General features: G+C 38.7%; 1 protein-coding gene across 2 annotated transcripts in view; it reads right to left on the reverse strand.

Annotated features, from left to right (window-relative positions):
- Window positions 1–13,224: 13,224 nt before the first annotated feature.
- The window catches only part of NRG3 (neuregulin 3), a 1,092,025-nt gene continuing 1,089,512 nt past the window's right edge, over window positions 13,225–15,737 (reverse strand). Inside the window, exon 9 of one of the 2 annotated variants that reach the window (XM_056530934.1) lies at window positions 13,225–15,186. In XM_056530934.1, the coding sequence (XP_056386909.1) occupies window positions 14,679–15,186 (508 nt within the window). In that variant the 3' untranslated portion in view covers window positions 13,225–14,678. The remainder of the gene's footprint in view (window positions 15,187–15,737) is intronic. The other variant, XM_056530933.1, reaches the window with a different exon arrangement.

A 15,737-nucleotide genomic window follows, 5' to 3' on the forward strand; every position in this document is an offset into this window, starting at 1 on the left:
CTATAAACACATACTAATTTGCAAGCTGTTTTTCCTGTTTTTTTTCTTTTTTAAATCGTGTTAATGTACTTCAACTCAGTCAAAATGTTTATAAAAAAAGACATTTCCTAATATATACAGTATGCTGGGCATGACTCCTAGATATGATCTAAACAAAAGCCTAAGGATGTACAAAAAATGTGTATCAATGGAATAGAAATTATTTTCTGTGATTTATTTACACACCTACAAGTTCTTCTATAGTCTATATTGGTTATATGTATATATTACACCAGTTAAAGAGGTTGCCATTGATATTGGTCCTCATCCAGATATTACATGTAGTGATGTCGCGAACATAAAATGCGAACTTCCGCAAAAGTTTGAGAACCGGGCGAACCGCCATTGACTTCAATGGGCAGGCAAATTTTAAAACACACAGGAACTCTTTCTGGCCACAATAGTGATTTAAAAGTTGTTTCAAGGGGACTAACACCTGAACTGTGGCGTGCCGGAGTGGGATCCATGGCATAACTCCCATGGAAAATTACATAGTTGATGCAGAGTCTGGTTTTAATCCATAAATGGCATATATCACCTATTATTCCTAAATGGTTTGGAATAACGTGCTTTAGCCCCCTTTAGGCAGCACATAGTTAGATCCCCCTTGAGGCATCACATATGTAGATCCCCCCTTTAGGCAGCACATAGTGGGATTTGAACCCAAGGCCCCAGCGCTGCAAGTCAGCAGTGCTAACCTCTGAGCCACCATGCTAACCTTACCATACATCTAATATGCACATACATGTTGCTAAAATGGACAGAGATGTCAGCAGAGAGTACCAGAAAAATTAGGCATGTACACATGGCTCAAAAATTTGGTATTGTTGCAGCCACAGCTGTAGCAGCGCACAGAAAAATAGCGGCAGCATAAAAGTGCAGCACCTGAGGCCAGAAAAATAAGGCATGTACACATGGCTGAAATATAAGAACAAGCGCATATCCAAAAGTCCAGAAGACTCTATGATGCAGGACGGTGAAAATCACAGAGAAATCATTTTCAAAATACATTTTTTCATCAAATCAAGATGAAAGCAGCGGCCAGAAAAATTGCAGCAGCAGAAAAAGCGCAGCACCAGAGGCCAGAAAAAATAGGCATGTACACATGGCTGTAATATAAGAACAAGCGCATATCCTAAAGTCCAGAAGACTCTATGATGCAGGATGGTGAAAATAACAGAGAAATCCTTTTCAAAATAAAAATTTTCAGCAAATCAAGATGAAAGCAGCGGCCAGAAAAATTGCAGCAGCAGAAAAAGTGCAGCACCCGAGGCCAGAAAAATTAGGCATGTACACATGGCTGAAATATAAAAACAAGCGCATATCCAAGTGTCCAGAAGACTCTATAATGTAGGATGGAGAAACAGACAAAGAAATTATTTTCTAAATAAAATGTTTCATCAAATGAAGAAACAGAGTTCTTCCCTCTCTGTATTTTACTTTTGAAAATTTAAGTTAAAAAATCACACGCAACAAGCGTTCCTTTGTGTAATGGTTAGTACTCTTGAAAATTCAAGTTTAAATTATCATAAAGTCCAGAAGACTCTATAATGCAGGACGGTGGTGCGGTGTGACTCTCCGCTTTGAGGCAAGTCAACCCCAAGATGGCGTGACACTGCTGTATCCGGGATGTGGAATAGCACCTGGGGAGCTGGGGGGGGGTAGCCGGTGATGTGGAGCAAGACGCAGCAGTGGTAGAGGACTCGGCCGAGGAGGTTATGGAAGAGGATGGAGTAGGAGGAGTAGAGGAGGTGGCAGCAGGCCTGCCTGCAAGTCGTGGCGGTGTCACCAACTTCTCTGCAGAGCCACGCATTCCATGCTTGGCAGCCGTCACCAGGTTTACCCAATGCACAGTGTAGGTGATATACCTGCCCTGACCATGCTTTGCAGACCAGGTATCAGTGGTCAGATGGACCCTTGCCCCTACACTGTGTGCCAGACATGCCATCAATTCCTTTTGCACAATGGAGTAAAGGTTGGGGATTGCCTTTTGTACAAAAAAATTTCGTTCAGGTACCTTCCACTGTGGTGTCCCAATGGCTACAATTTTTTTTTAAAGGCCTCAGACTCCACCAGCTTGTATGGTAAAATCTGGCGGGCTAGCAGTTCCAACAAGCCAGCTGTCAGACGCCGGGCTAGAGGGTGACTTTGAGACTCTGTCTTCTTGCTCTCAAACATCTCCTTGACAGACACCTGACTGTGGGCATATGAGCAGGAACTGCTCAAAGCGAGAGACGGAGAGGCGGATAGTTGAGAGGGGGCAAGGAGGGCAGCAGTGGTTGACCTAGCTGAAGATGCTGGACCAGGAGGAGGATGGCGGCTTTGACTTTGTGTGCCGCTTGTACTGACGTGTTGATCCCATAGGCGTTTGTGATGTGACATCATGTGCCTTTGCAAAGCAATAGTGCCTAGGTGGGTGTTGGACTTCCCACGACTCAGTTTCTTCTGGCACAGGTTGCAAATGGCCTCCCTGTTGTCAGAGGCAGACACACAAAAAAAATGCCACACTGCTGAGCTCTGCGATGACGACATTCTGGTGGTGGCAACAGCATGCGTTGATTGGCGTCCCGTCTGGCTGACCCCGGGTGCCGATGCATGCTATCTGACTGTCCCACTAGCTCCTTGCGACGACCTCCCCCTGCTTCCAACTCGTCTCCTCCTCCTCTCTGTCTCCTCATCTGAACTTTCCCCCTCTTCTTTTCTTCTAGCGGGCACCCACGTGGCATCCACGGACACCTCTGACACCTCAAGAAAGGAAGCAGCAGCGGGTACAACATCATCATCACACCGTACATCCATGTGTGTAATGCTGCCTGACTGAGAGATATCCCTGTGAACTATATCCTCTGACAATAATGCTTGCGCATCACTCATGTCTTCAAACTGATGTGTAAATAACTCCTCTGACAGATCAAGTAAAGCTGCTGTGGTGCTAGTGTTGGTGGTGGCGTCAGGCGGGCAAGTGGTAGCATGAGAGATGCCCGAAGCTAAGCTAGAGGAGGAGAAGGGCGGTGCGTCAAGGTTCCGAAGCTTAAGTAGTAGATTGGGAGTCTTGTGATAGCCAGTCAACTAAGTCCTCAGAACTTTGGGGGTTCAGGGTATGTGGCCTCTGAACACTGGCCATTCTAGGGCCAAAGGGAATCCCAACACCATGATGGCCCCTGCGGGTGGCCTTCCTCTGCCTGTCAGTTTTTTGGTTAAATTTGCACAAGTGTCACACCAAATGTGATTTGCACTAGGGTGACACAAGTTGCCCTGCAGCAAAAAAAAACTGGCAACTGTGACGTGAACTGACAGTAACGACTGATTTTATTTAACAGCCAAAAAAGGTATTTTTTTTATTAATTTGCACAACTGTCACACCTAATGTGATCTGCACTAGGGTGACACAATTTGCCCTGCAGGCAAAAAAAAACTGGCAACTGTGACGTGAACTGACAGTGACGACTGATTTTATTTAACAGCCAAAAAAGGTATTTTTTTTATTTGCACAACTGTCACACCTACTGTGATTTGCACTAGGGTGACACAATTTGCCCTGCAGGCAAAAAAAACTGGCAACTGTGACGTGAACTGACAGTGACGACTGATTTTATTTAACAGCCAAAAAAGGTATTTTTTTTTATTTGCACAACTATCACACCTAATGTGATTTGCACTAGGGTGACACAATTTGCCCTGCAGGCAAAAAAAAAATGGCAACTGTGACATGAACTGACAGTGATGACCGATTTTATTTAACAGAAAAAAAAGGTATTTTTTATTTATTTACACAATTGTCACACCTAATGTGATTTTGCACTAGGGTGACACAATTTGCCCTGCAGGCAAAAAAACTGGCAACTGTGACGTGAACTGACAGTGACAACTGATTTTATTTAACAGCCAAAAAAGGTTTTTTTTTTTAAAATTTGCACAACTGTCACACCTAATGTGATTTGCACGAGGGTGACACAATTTGCCCTGCAGGCAAAAAAATGGCAACTGTGACGTGAACTGACAGTAACGACTGATTTTATTTGACAGCCAAAAAAGGTATTTTTTTTTAATTTGCACAACTGTCACACCTAATGTGATTTGCACGAGGGTGACACAATTTGCCCTGCAGGTAAAAAAAAATGGCAACTGTGACGTGTACTGACAGTGACAACTGATTTTATTTAACAGCCAAAAAAGGTATTTATTTTTATTTTTTTATTTGCACAACTGTCACACCTAATGTGATTTGCACTAGGGTGACACAGTTTGCCCTGCAGGCAAAAAAAAATTGCAACTGTGACGTGAACTGACAGTGACGACTGATTTTATTTAACAGCCAAAAAAGGTATTTTTTTTTATTTGCACAACTGTCACACCAAATGTGATTTGCACTAGTGTGACAATGAGCAAAAAAGCTTGCCAGCAGAGTTCCCCTTTTAAGCAGTGGTCCCCAATCAGGGTGCCTCCAGCTATTGCAAACCACACGGACTGATGTATTTCAGCCCTTTGAATACTGTAGTAGTTAGTTGCCTTAAAGAAAAAAAGCTTGCCAGCGGAGTTCCCCTTTTATGCAGTGGTCCCCAACCAGGGTGCCTCCAGCTGTTGCAGGACACACGGACTGATATCTTTCAGCCCTTTGAATACTGTAGTAGTTAGTTGCTTGAAGGCACTTAAGTTTGATTCTGGAGTACCCCTTTTAACCAGCGGTTCCCTCCCAACCAGTGTGCCTCCAGCTGTTGCAGCAGGAGCAGCTTCTCTGACCCTCCACTTCCTAAACCTGCAGCATGCTGAATGAGGGTAAAATGGTATCCGTGCAAGAGGTAGGAGGGTCTGGAAGGGAGGGACTGCTGCTGATTGGCAGTAATGTGTCTGCTGACTCTGACTCACAGGGTCAAAGTTTATTGCAATGTTAAAGTATAGGGGGCGGATCAAACTTCATATATGTTTGCCCGGCGATGCGAAAGCGTACATGCTAAATTCGCCGGGAACTGTTCACTAGCTAACAATTCGCAACATCTCTAATTACATATTACTGTCTATTTTTACATTTAATTGTTTTAGATGTTTCAACAAAATGTAATTTCAATTTGGCTAAATTAACATTTTTTTTTATAGAGAATCATCATCTTCTGTTTGTATTTTATGAAGTATGTTAATGAAAAGGCATTTTAATCTTTTAACATGTTTTACAGTTTACATAAAGATTTAGTATATATAAAAATATAATAACATTGAAAATGCATTACTTTACTTGTACTAATGTTGAGATGTTTTTTCTTGTATCATTATATACCAGAGCTACATGCACAATTTGTCTGTCTGCTATTGGAAATGCTCAGCATGCTACCTTAATAACTTAGCAGCACACCTATAATTCAATGAGGTAATTATTTTTCCCTACTCTACTGACCAGTACATGGTGTAAAGTAGTTGGCAACAAGGATGAAGGACTGCTGGACTGCCATTGACCAGCGATGATAAAGTTATGGGTCTTTATGGGCTCTAGTACTGGTTAAACTTACAGTGCATTGTAGCACTGATGCACTACACCATCATGCTGTAGGGAGGGCTCTTGGCACCAAAGTGAGGGTAAGAAAAGACATCTATGAGAGAGGCACTGGTACGGTTGTAGCATTTGTATTGTAGGCCTGGGCCTCCAGACTAAAGTTTGGGTTTGCCCTTCTGCAGAAGGTGTGTTGCTGGTCATGAGGGTAATCTGTGTAGATGGGGCAATTCTTTATTAGAGGATCAATAGAAATGCTTTACAAGCAGAACTCTGACTAAGGGACAAAGTCCTCTGTAGCATACTGTATAACAGGACTTAAAGTTGCTTTTGAGTAGGAGCGACAACATAGAATTGTTACATTATTGCATGTCATTACTGCAGTTAAAGGGGTTCACCATCTCACATTGCTAGCCTTTAAAGCCACTAAGAAGTCAATGACAAAACTGGTCATCTATGAATTAAGCTAGATTTACATTACAAGTGTGTCATCTAAGTACACATACATTAGCAAAATGTCAAAATGGGATGCTTACATGTGCATGGGCCAGAATGGGTAAATTGACTTCCATGGTTGGAATGTAGGAAGCTAGTGACTATGCTCATGTCATTTCCCAAACATTTATGTGTTTTTTCCGGGACTCAAAAGTGCAGCACACCATGCTTTTGAGTCAGAGTAATAACGTATACATTCAGAGAATTACCTGAATATAGTGACTACACTTGGCCAATTAAAGTCAATGGGCCAGTGCATGTCTGCGCATGTACACTGTCATGTTTTTTTCCCCCCCATGGATAAATGAGCCAATATATGTAAGATGTATTGTACTGTAGAAGCTTCTGAAGAAAACATGAAGAGTTGGCAAATTTTTTCAAGTGGGTCTCATATTAACTAGTGTTCAGCACGAATATTCGTAATGCAAATTTTAATCGCGAATATCAGCACTTCGCGATTTCGTGAATATTTAGGATAGTGCTATATATTTGTAAGGACGAATATTCCTTTTTTTGGTTTTTTTCGCATGCAATTTTTTGTTTTTTTACATGCAAATTTTTATACAAAAAAAAGTGAATGAACATGGTGAATATGTGAATTTTGCGAATTTTGGACGAATAATCATCAATATAGTCGCAAAATATAGCCAATTTGAATATGGACCATCCTGCTAATCACTAATATTAACCCCTTAAGGACACAGGCCATTGTGGTCTTAAGGACATAGCCAATTTTATTTTTGCATTTTCATTCTTTCCTCATGTTCTAAAATCCATAACTCTCTTATATTTTTATTCACAGACCCATATGAGGGCTTGTTTTTTGCATGACCAATTGAACTTTGTAATGACATCACTCATTTTACCCTAAACTGTATGGTAAACCCTCCAAAAAAATTGTGTAAGGAAACTTCAATAAAAATCCAAATTTTGCACAAATCGGAGGGATTTTGTTTTCATGCTGTACACTTTATGGTAAAAATTGCATGTTTTATTTATTCTCTGGGTCAAAATGATTAAAATAATACCCATGATTACATGCTGCTGTGCCATTATTGTACTGCTTTTAAAAAATCTCAGACTTTTTTTTAACAAAATCAGTATGTTTAAAATTACCCTATTTTGACCACCTCTAATTTACTCATGTTTCCGTATAAAACATTGCTACAACATTATAAACATCAAGATGTCAACTTGAAGAAGATAAAAAATAAGTTAATAAATGAAGTTAAATTAGTAAATTAAAATTAATAAATTAAGTTAATGAATTATTAATTTTAGATTCATAGATTAAGGTTTAAGATTAAGGTTTAGATTAAGATCTGATTTGACATTTAATTTAATTAAATTAATTAATTTAATTACTCAATGCACATCCTCACTGGTAAATTATACGTATAGAATATTCTATAGGGTACTGTAGGCTTTATGCTTGGGGCTAGGTGTCCCAAGTTATTTTTCTGTTTAGTACTGTAGATAAATATATCTTCATCAAACTAGGCAGATTACATGTTTTCAAATCAAACTGTAGGTTTACATATAGGAAAGAAAAATTATATATATTTAAGCTTTCATTGATATTCACAGTATCTTCATATTTCTGTTGCTGGTCCATATCAATCATTTGGAAAGATGGCTACAATGTACCTTTAAAAAATCATAACTCTTTCAATTTTGCACCTAAAAATCCATATGATGGCTTATTTTTTGTGCCACCAATTCTACTTTGTAATGACCTCAGTCATTTTACCCAAAACTCTATGGCGAAACGGAAAAAAAATCATTGTGAGACAAAGTTGAAAAAAATGCCATTTTGTAACTTTTGGAGGCTTCCGTATCTACACACCTGATTTTTCAGTAAAAATGACACCTTCTCTTTATTTTGTAGGTCTATACGATTAAAATGATACCCTACTTATATAGGTTTGATTTTGTCGTACTTCTGGAAAAAATTATAACTACATGCAGGAAAATGAATACGTTTAAAATTGATTGTCATCTTCTGACCCCTATCACTTTTAATATTATAGCTCCCATAGGAGGCTATAACACTGCACACACTGATCTTTTACATTGATCAGTGTTTTCTCATAAGAAACCACTGATCGATGATTCTGCCGCTTGACTGCTCATGCCTGGATCTCAGGCACTGAGCAGTCATTCTGCGATCGGACAGCATGGAGGCAGGTAGGAACCCTCAGGCTATGTAAACTGTTCGGGATGCCGCGATTTTGCCGGGGCGATCCCGAACAGCTCCCTGGCTAACCGGCATGGTTTTACTTTCACTTTAGATGCGGCGTTCACATTTGAACGCCGTGTCTAAAGGGTTAATTGCTGTGCTATTAGCCATGGGTCCCAGCCGTTGTTAGAGGCCGGGCCCGACCCGCTACGATGCGTAGCCATGCCGTGGCCCTGCGTTATAGAATGGGAGCAGACTCATGACGTACCGGTACATCATGGGTCCTTTAGGGGTTAAGGACCAAGCCCATCTTGACCTTAAGGACCAGGCCAATATTTGTTTCTGCATTCTCATTTTTTCCTCCTCCTCTTCTAAAAATCATAACGCTTTAAATTTTTTACCTACAGACCCATATAAGAGCTTGTTTTTTGCTCCAACAATACTTTGTATTGACATCAATCATTTAATAAGAAAATCTACTGCAATAGCAAAAATAAAAAAATATTGTGCGGTGAAGTTAAAAATAAAAACGCCATTTTGTAATTTTTGGGGGCTTCAGTTTCTACACAGTGCAATTTTCAGTAAAAATGACACCATATCTTTATTCTGTAGGTCCAAACAGTCACAAGGATAATTAATTTATGTAGGTTTTGTTTTATTTTACTACTTTATAACTACAGTACATGCACTAAAATTTGTATGTTTAAAATTGTCATCTTCTGACCTCTATAAAATTTTTATTTTATCACATATGGGGATGTATGAGGGCTCATTTTTTGTGCCATGGTCTGTAGCTTTTATCGGTACTATATTTGCTTTGATTGGATTTTTTGATCGCTTTTATTAGTTTTTTATGGTATTTGAAGTGACCAAAAATGCACAAATTTTGAGTTTTCTATTTTTCTACGTATACACCACAGACCATGCGGTTTAGCTAACCTTATCATAAAAAAATTCGGACATTTACACACGTGGCAGTACCACATATGATGATTTTTATTTACATGGGAAAAGGGGGGCGATTTAACCCCTTAAGGACTCAGACAATTTTATTTTTACGTTTTTGTTTTTTCCTCCTCGCCTTCAAAAAATCATAAATCTTTTCTATTTTCATCCACAGACTAGTATGAGGGCTTGTTTTTTGCGAGACCAGTTGTCCATTGTAATGCCATCACTCACTTTGCCATAAAATGTATGTCGCAAACAAAAAATACTATTTGTGTGGGGAAATTAAAAAGAAAACCGCAATTTTGCTAATTTTGGATGATTTTGTTTTTACATTGTACAATTTATGGTAAAAATGACATGTGTTCTTTATTCTTTGGGTCAATACAATTAAAACTATACCCATGATAACATACTTTTCTATTACTGTTGTCCTTAAAAAAAAATTGCAAATTTTTTAACCAAATTAGTACGTTTAAAATCCCCCTTTTTTGTAGACCTTTAACTTCTTAATTTTTCCATATAATCGGTGGTGTGATGGCTCATTTTTTGCGCCATGATCTGTACTATTTATTGATACCCTATTTGCTTATTTAAAACTTTTCATACATTTTTTATAAAAATAAAACTTTTTGGAATAAAATGTTATAAAAAAGCAGCAATTTTTTTGTTTACGTTCACGCCGTTCACCGTATGGTATCATTAACATAATATTTTAATATTTAAGATATTTAAGCACGCGGCAATACCAAATATGTATTTTACATTTTTATTTTGTTTTACACTTTTTGGAGGTGAAATAGGAAAAATGGGACAATTTACATTTTTATTGGGGAGATATTTTTTTCCCTTTTTTTCCCCTTTTTTTTCCTTTTATTTTTACAATTTAATAGTCCCCATAGGGGACTATTTATAGCAATCATTCGATTGCTAATACTGTTCAGTGCTATGCATAGGACATAGCACTGATCAGTATTATCGGTCATCTTCTTCTCTGGTCTGCTCGATCGCAGATCAGAGCAGAAGACCCGTGGAAGGCAGTGGTGGCAGGTGAGAGGACCTCCGTCTGCTGTTTTAGATGATAGGATTGCCGCAACAGCGCTGCGGGCGATCCGATCATCCATTTTAGTGTTTAATGCTGCAGATGCCGTGATCTGTATTGGTCACGGCATCTGAGGGGTTATTGGTGATCGCGGATGTCCGCCATTGCCGACAGGTCCTGCTGCACATGACCCAAGCATAGCTCCGATGCTCGCGGTTATGTATAGGATGTAAATGTACATCCTGGTGCTTTAAGTAACACCTCACCAGGACGTACATTTACGTCATGCATCGTTAAGGGGTTAAACTTTTAATAGGGAAGGGGTTATTTAACTTTTTGTCTTGTCCACAGTGTTCTCTGCTGACACCTGATGCCCGTATCAGGAACTGTCCAGAGCGGGAGAAAATTCTCGTAGCAAACCTATGTTGCTCTGGACAGTTCCTGACAAGGACAGAGGTGTCAGCAGAGAGCACTGTGGACAAGACAAAAAGCAAAGAATTTCCTCTCTAGAATACAGTTGCTAAGAAGCTAAGTATTACATTTTTAATAGAAGTAATAAAAAATAAAGTTTTCCACTGGAGTACCCCTTTAAGTACCAGGGCTTGAGTACGCCCTTGGTCCTGGACAAGTTAAAGGCCTGTCTTACCAACCCCTTTCTATATGCCCTAATATAACATATGAACTTATAATGTAGTGAAACAACTCTATGAGCCAGGGTAGAGAGTTGCTGAGAAGTTGAACACTGAAAAGTTGATGCGCAGGCATGGAATGGATAGCCAATTTATTTTAATTTATTTCAATGACTGTATGTAATAACACATTCCCCTACTCTTTAAGTGTCTCAAACTTTCAGGAAAATATGAACTCTTTCCTACATCTGTGGTTGAGGCTTTCTTTTATCTATGGTTGAGGCTTTTTCTGCTTTCCCCACCAAGTCATAGGCATTGCCATCTCAATTGGAGTTCAGTTTATTTAATTCTGAGTTAAATAAACTCTTCTGATAGGATATGTTGACACATAGAGTTTCTGTACTTAATAATACATGCCATATTACCTGCCAAAATAGATGTGCAAAGTGTTTTCAATAGGAGAATATGTGCGAGAAGCAGATTAAAGGGGTACTCCGGTGGAAAACATTTTTTTTTTTTTAGATGAACTAGTGCCAGAAAGTTAAACAGATTTATAAATTTAGTATACAAATTTAACCACACCTCAAGAATATCACCCTACTGGGTACACAATGAATAAGAAATGAGACAGATAGGTGTTTCTAAAGAAAAATGCTAATTTTAATAAAAAGCAGAAATAACAATAAAAAAATAGTTAAAAAGATCAGAGCATTAGTAATGGTAAACTGTCATTGGGCCCTAATGACAGATAGATGTTGAAGCAGCTACCTAATCAATTCTAGGATAGTCCATAGATATTGGTCCGAATTGGACCGTTAGTCCGGCAAAAAATAACACAATAGATGTTTCAACGATGACACAATTGTTAAAGTGGCATTAGATGAATTCGCTCACAGTTTGTATAGAATGAATGGAACAGTCTCACCCTGGCTGCTGGTTCCGCACTGCGGCGGGCCAATGGAAACAAGTGCTGTAATCTCTGCGATGTTCTCGGCGTGAATGCCTTGGCAGGTGGAGGGCTCTGGCAAGGAGCTCCCTCGTAAGCGGTCCGTGGTGTCAGCAAACACTGATGTCAGTAATGGACTCACGCTAGAAGCAGCAGACTTGTGGTAGGCTTGGTGAGCGAGATCAGTAGTTAGTGCAGCAGGTGGTTTGGGTTGCGAACTTCCATGCCGGCTAAAGTTCAGATGTTGTTGGTAATTAAGGTAGTGCTTGTATAGCGCTCTGTTCAGATGAAACAGCCTAGATGCGTTTCAGGGTGCTCAAATTTACCCCTTCTTCAGTAGGCAAGGCAATACTTGCCTACTGAAGAAGGGGGTCCATTTGAGCACCCTGAAACGCGTCTAGGCCGTTTCATCTGAACAGAGTGCTATACAAGCACTACCTTAATTACCAACAACATCTGAACTTTAGCCGGCATGGAAGTTCGCAACCCAAACCACCTGCTGCACTAACTACTGATCTCGCTCATTGAGCCTACCACAAGTCTGCTGCTTCTAGCGTGAGTCCGTTACTGTCATCGGTATTTGCTGACACCACGGACCGCTTACGAGGGAGCTCCTTGTCGGAACCCTCCACCTGCCAAGGCATTCACGCCAAGAACATCGCAGAGATTACAGCACTTGTTTCCATTGGCCCGCTGCAGTGCTGAACCAGCAGCCAGAGTGAGACTGTTGCATTCATTCTATACAAACTGTGAGCGAATCCATCTAATGCCACTTTAACAATTGTGTCATCATTAAAACATCTATTGTGTTAATTTTTGCCGGACTAATGGTCCAATTCGGACCAATATCTATGGACTATCCTAGAATTGATTAGGTAGTTGCTTCAACATCTGCCTGTCATTAGGGCCCAATGACAGTTTACCATTACTAATGCTGTGATCTTTTTATCTACTTTTTATTGTTATTTCTGCTTTTTATTAAAATTAGCATTTTTTCAGAAACCATCTGTCTCATTTCTTATTCATTGTGTACCCAGTAGGGTGATATTCTTGAGGTGTGGTTAAATTTGTATACTTGATTTTTCATTATTTGATCGGTGGGGACCGATTTTTATCCATATTAACTTCGAATATCCCAGGTTGTGAGCTGCACATACAGTCTTTTTTAGATTTATAAATTTGTTCTGTTTAAAAATCTTAATCCTTCCCATACAGAGGAAGTTATTTCATTTATTTATTTAATTTCTTTTCTGTCTGTCCACAGTGCTCTCTGCTGACACCTTTGTCCGTGTCAGGAACTGTCCAGAGCAGGAACAATTCCCCATAGCAAACCTTTCCTGCTCTAGACAGTTCCTAACATGAACAGAGGGGTCAGCAGAGAGCACAGTGGACAGACTGAAAAGAAATTTGAAAAGAACTTCCTCTGTATTATACAGCAGCTGATAAGTACTGGAAGGATTAAGATTTTTAATTGGCGTAATTTACAAATCTGTTTAACTTTCTGGCACCAGTTGATTAAAAAAAATATTTTTTCACCGGAGTACCCCCTTTAACCCCATTGAAAAGGGTGCTTATCTGTTTACAGATATTGAAGGCTACCTTCTGAATTTTTTTAATATATTTTTTGCCGTATTTTCTCCTTAAGTAAAATTTACTGTGTCAATCTAAGTGTTGAGTTGTATATTAACTTATACAAAGTATTTTTGCAAGGGAAGTGAGTAGTGACCATTTAAGCTTATTTAAGACTATTGTGATATAGTCGTTAGTGATATACATTTTTATTTGAATGATTGTGTTAAACAAAATTAAGACAATTCCCTATAAAAGCGGCTGCACGGTAAGCAAGAAAACTTTCCAAGAAAAAAAAGAAACATAGTTATTAGTTTTTGATGATACAATACCTTCAAGTAACATAAACAGTGATCTATCCCAACACCTATGGCTAATGAAACCTCTTTATTTCTAAAGCCAGCTCAATAGATGTTCAGTCCTTCCCATTCTTGTTTAGAAAAAGCACATACATTTTAATATAATATGTTTTTTTTTCTATTCTCAGAAGCCCTTGAAAACTCTGGATGCATGGTCCATGTGTCATTGAGCAACCACACCAATTCATCTGTAATTTAAAACCTTAAAGTTTCTATAAATGTGGCACAAAATGTTATGCAAATAACAAAGACACTGCCACCAGTAAAAATAAAAAGATTTAGCCCATATTGTTGTTGTGCTATGTTCATAAGTGATACATAATATACTTTTATTTGATTCACAGATCCAGGACGATTGTGTTGAACAAGATTTTTGTCATCCCTTAGATGCTCCCAAATTCTAGTCATGGTCAGACATCTCTTGTGTTAAATAGGCAAGCATGTAGTTTGGCACATGTGAATGTTAAGTGTCCAGAAATGAAAAACATTAAAAATAACACAACAGGAAAACTGAATACACATCATAACTGTAATTCTTTTTCATTGGGATAGTTGTGGTATTTTACTGTCATTGTCAATAAAATGTTATAACAAAATACAAGTAATGGTTTTCCAATGGTAATGCTTTTGGCCCTTTGAGTGGAAAGATCATATTGACCCCCAATGTTAGTTTAAAACACTTTGCACCTGGAAGAATTTTTAAAGCATTTTGAATGAATTAGCCACCAGCATTTGAAGGGGTTAAAAATTAACAGAAGATATAGTTTAACACATCAATGTACCCATTGTATGCTTCTCCTTTCCACAAACTTTTCTTTCCCTTAAAAAAATATTTTGTTTAGAAAACACTATGATATGAGGGCGATAGACTATTTGGTTTCTTCTATGTAGATGCTCTTAAATTAATGCATATAAATAATTTATTTCCTTTCATCTTATTTTCGCACATGTTCTGTTATGCTAAGCATCCGACAGAGTAGTCCACAGCCAAAATCACACATGGAGCATTGAGTCCCTATGCATTTCATTTCTTAAGACAAATTGTGCCTCTGGGTCAGTTTTTGTTTTTGGACTCAGGGGCAGGAAAGCTGTATTCTCACTGGCACTTTCCTCCATCTCTAGACAAGTGATTTCAATGTCCTCTGACCTTCTTCTTGCATCGGTCAGAATTTGTATCTGCTCCTGAACAGTTTCAAGCAAAATTTTGACTTCTTTTTGCTCTGCTATAAGACAGTTGCTGGGTGTAATGTTCACCTTCACAAGTTCATTGGAATAGGAGTTTTTGCACAGTTTGATGCCTGACACTTCAGAAACATTCTGCATTTGCAGACAGGCATCGTCTAGCCCCACTGAGTGTATGATAGGAATAGAGCTGACCCTAGACATTGAAAAACTGACACAGTCCTTTTGATCTGTGTTATTAAAATAGGATTGTGTTTCTTTTGAACGCAGTTGCATATTTGTTGAACTATTCTGTTGAGACAAATCAGTGGAGGAGCACCTATAAGAAAAAGAAAAGAAACATAGATTAGTTTAATCATTTCCCAAATAATACCTGTTGTGTGTTCTAGGGTATATAATTCCTGCAACAAGCAAAGAGAAATCCCTAACTAAATGGACTTGTTTGAAAAAAATATGTTAATATAAGGATTTATTCATTTGTGTGTTCACACTGTGCAGTAAATTAATTGCGGGCTTCATATTTTGCAACATGTAGTTGTTAATTTTTACTTTGTGCAGCAAGTGTTTCGAATATGACATGGCAATCTATTATTTAGAAAAAGAACAAATATAAAGTTCTATTAACTGTGTATTCACATTGTGCGGCAAGTGAGCTTCACTTCAAATTAGTTTACTTGGAATCAATGTATGTTCCTTGGCTGCCCAACACGAAAATAAGGGGCAGCAATTATGCTGCACCTGCACTTGGAACTTGATGTCAGATCCGGATGCAAAGACCAGAGGGCGTATCTGAAATGGGGTTTGTGTAATTAAAAAATGTGTATTTAAACCCATCAATACGGTAATTTTACTGCCATGACTATGAGAGAG

Source organism: Hyla sarda, chromosome 7, assembly GCF_029499605.1.
Source record: "Hyla sarda isolate aHylSar1 chromosome 7, aHylSar1.hap1, whole genome shotgun sequence".
NCBI lineage: Eukaryota > Metazoa > Chordata > Amphibia > Anura > Hylidae > Hyla > Hyla sarda.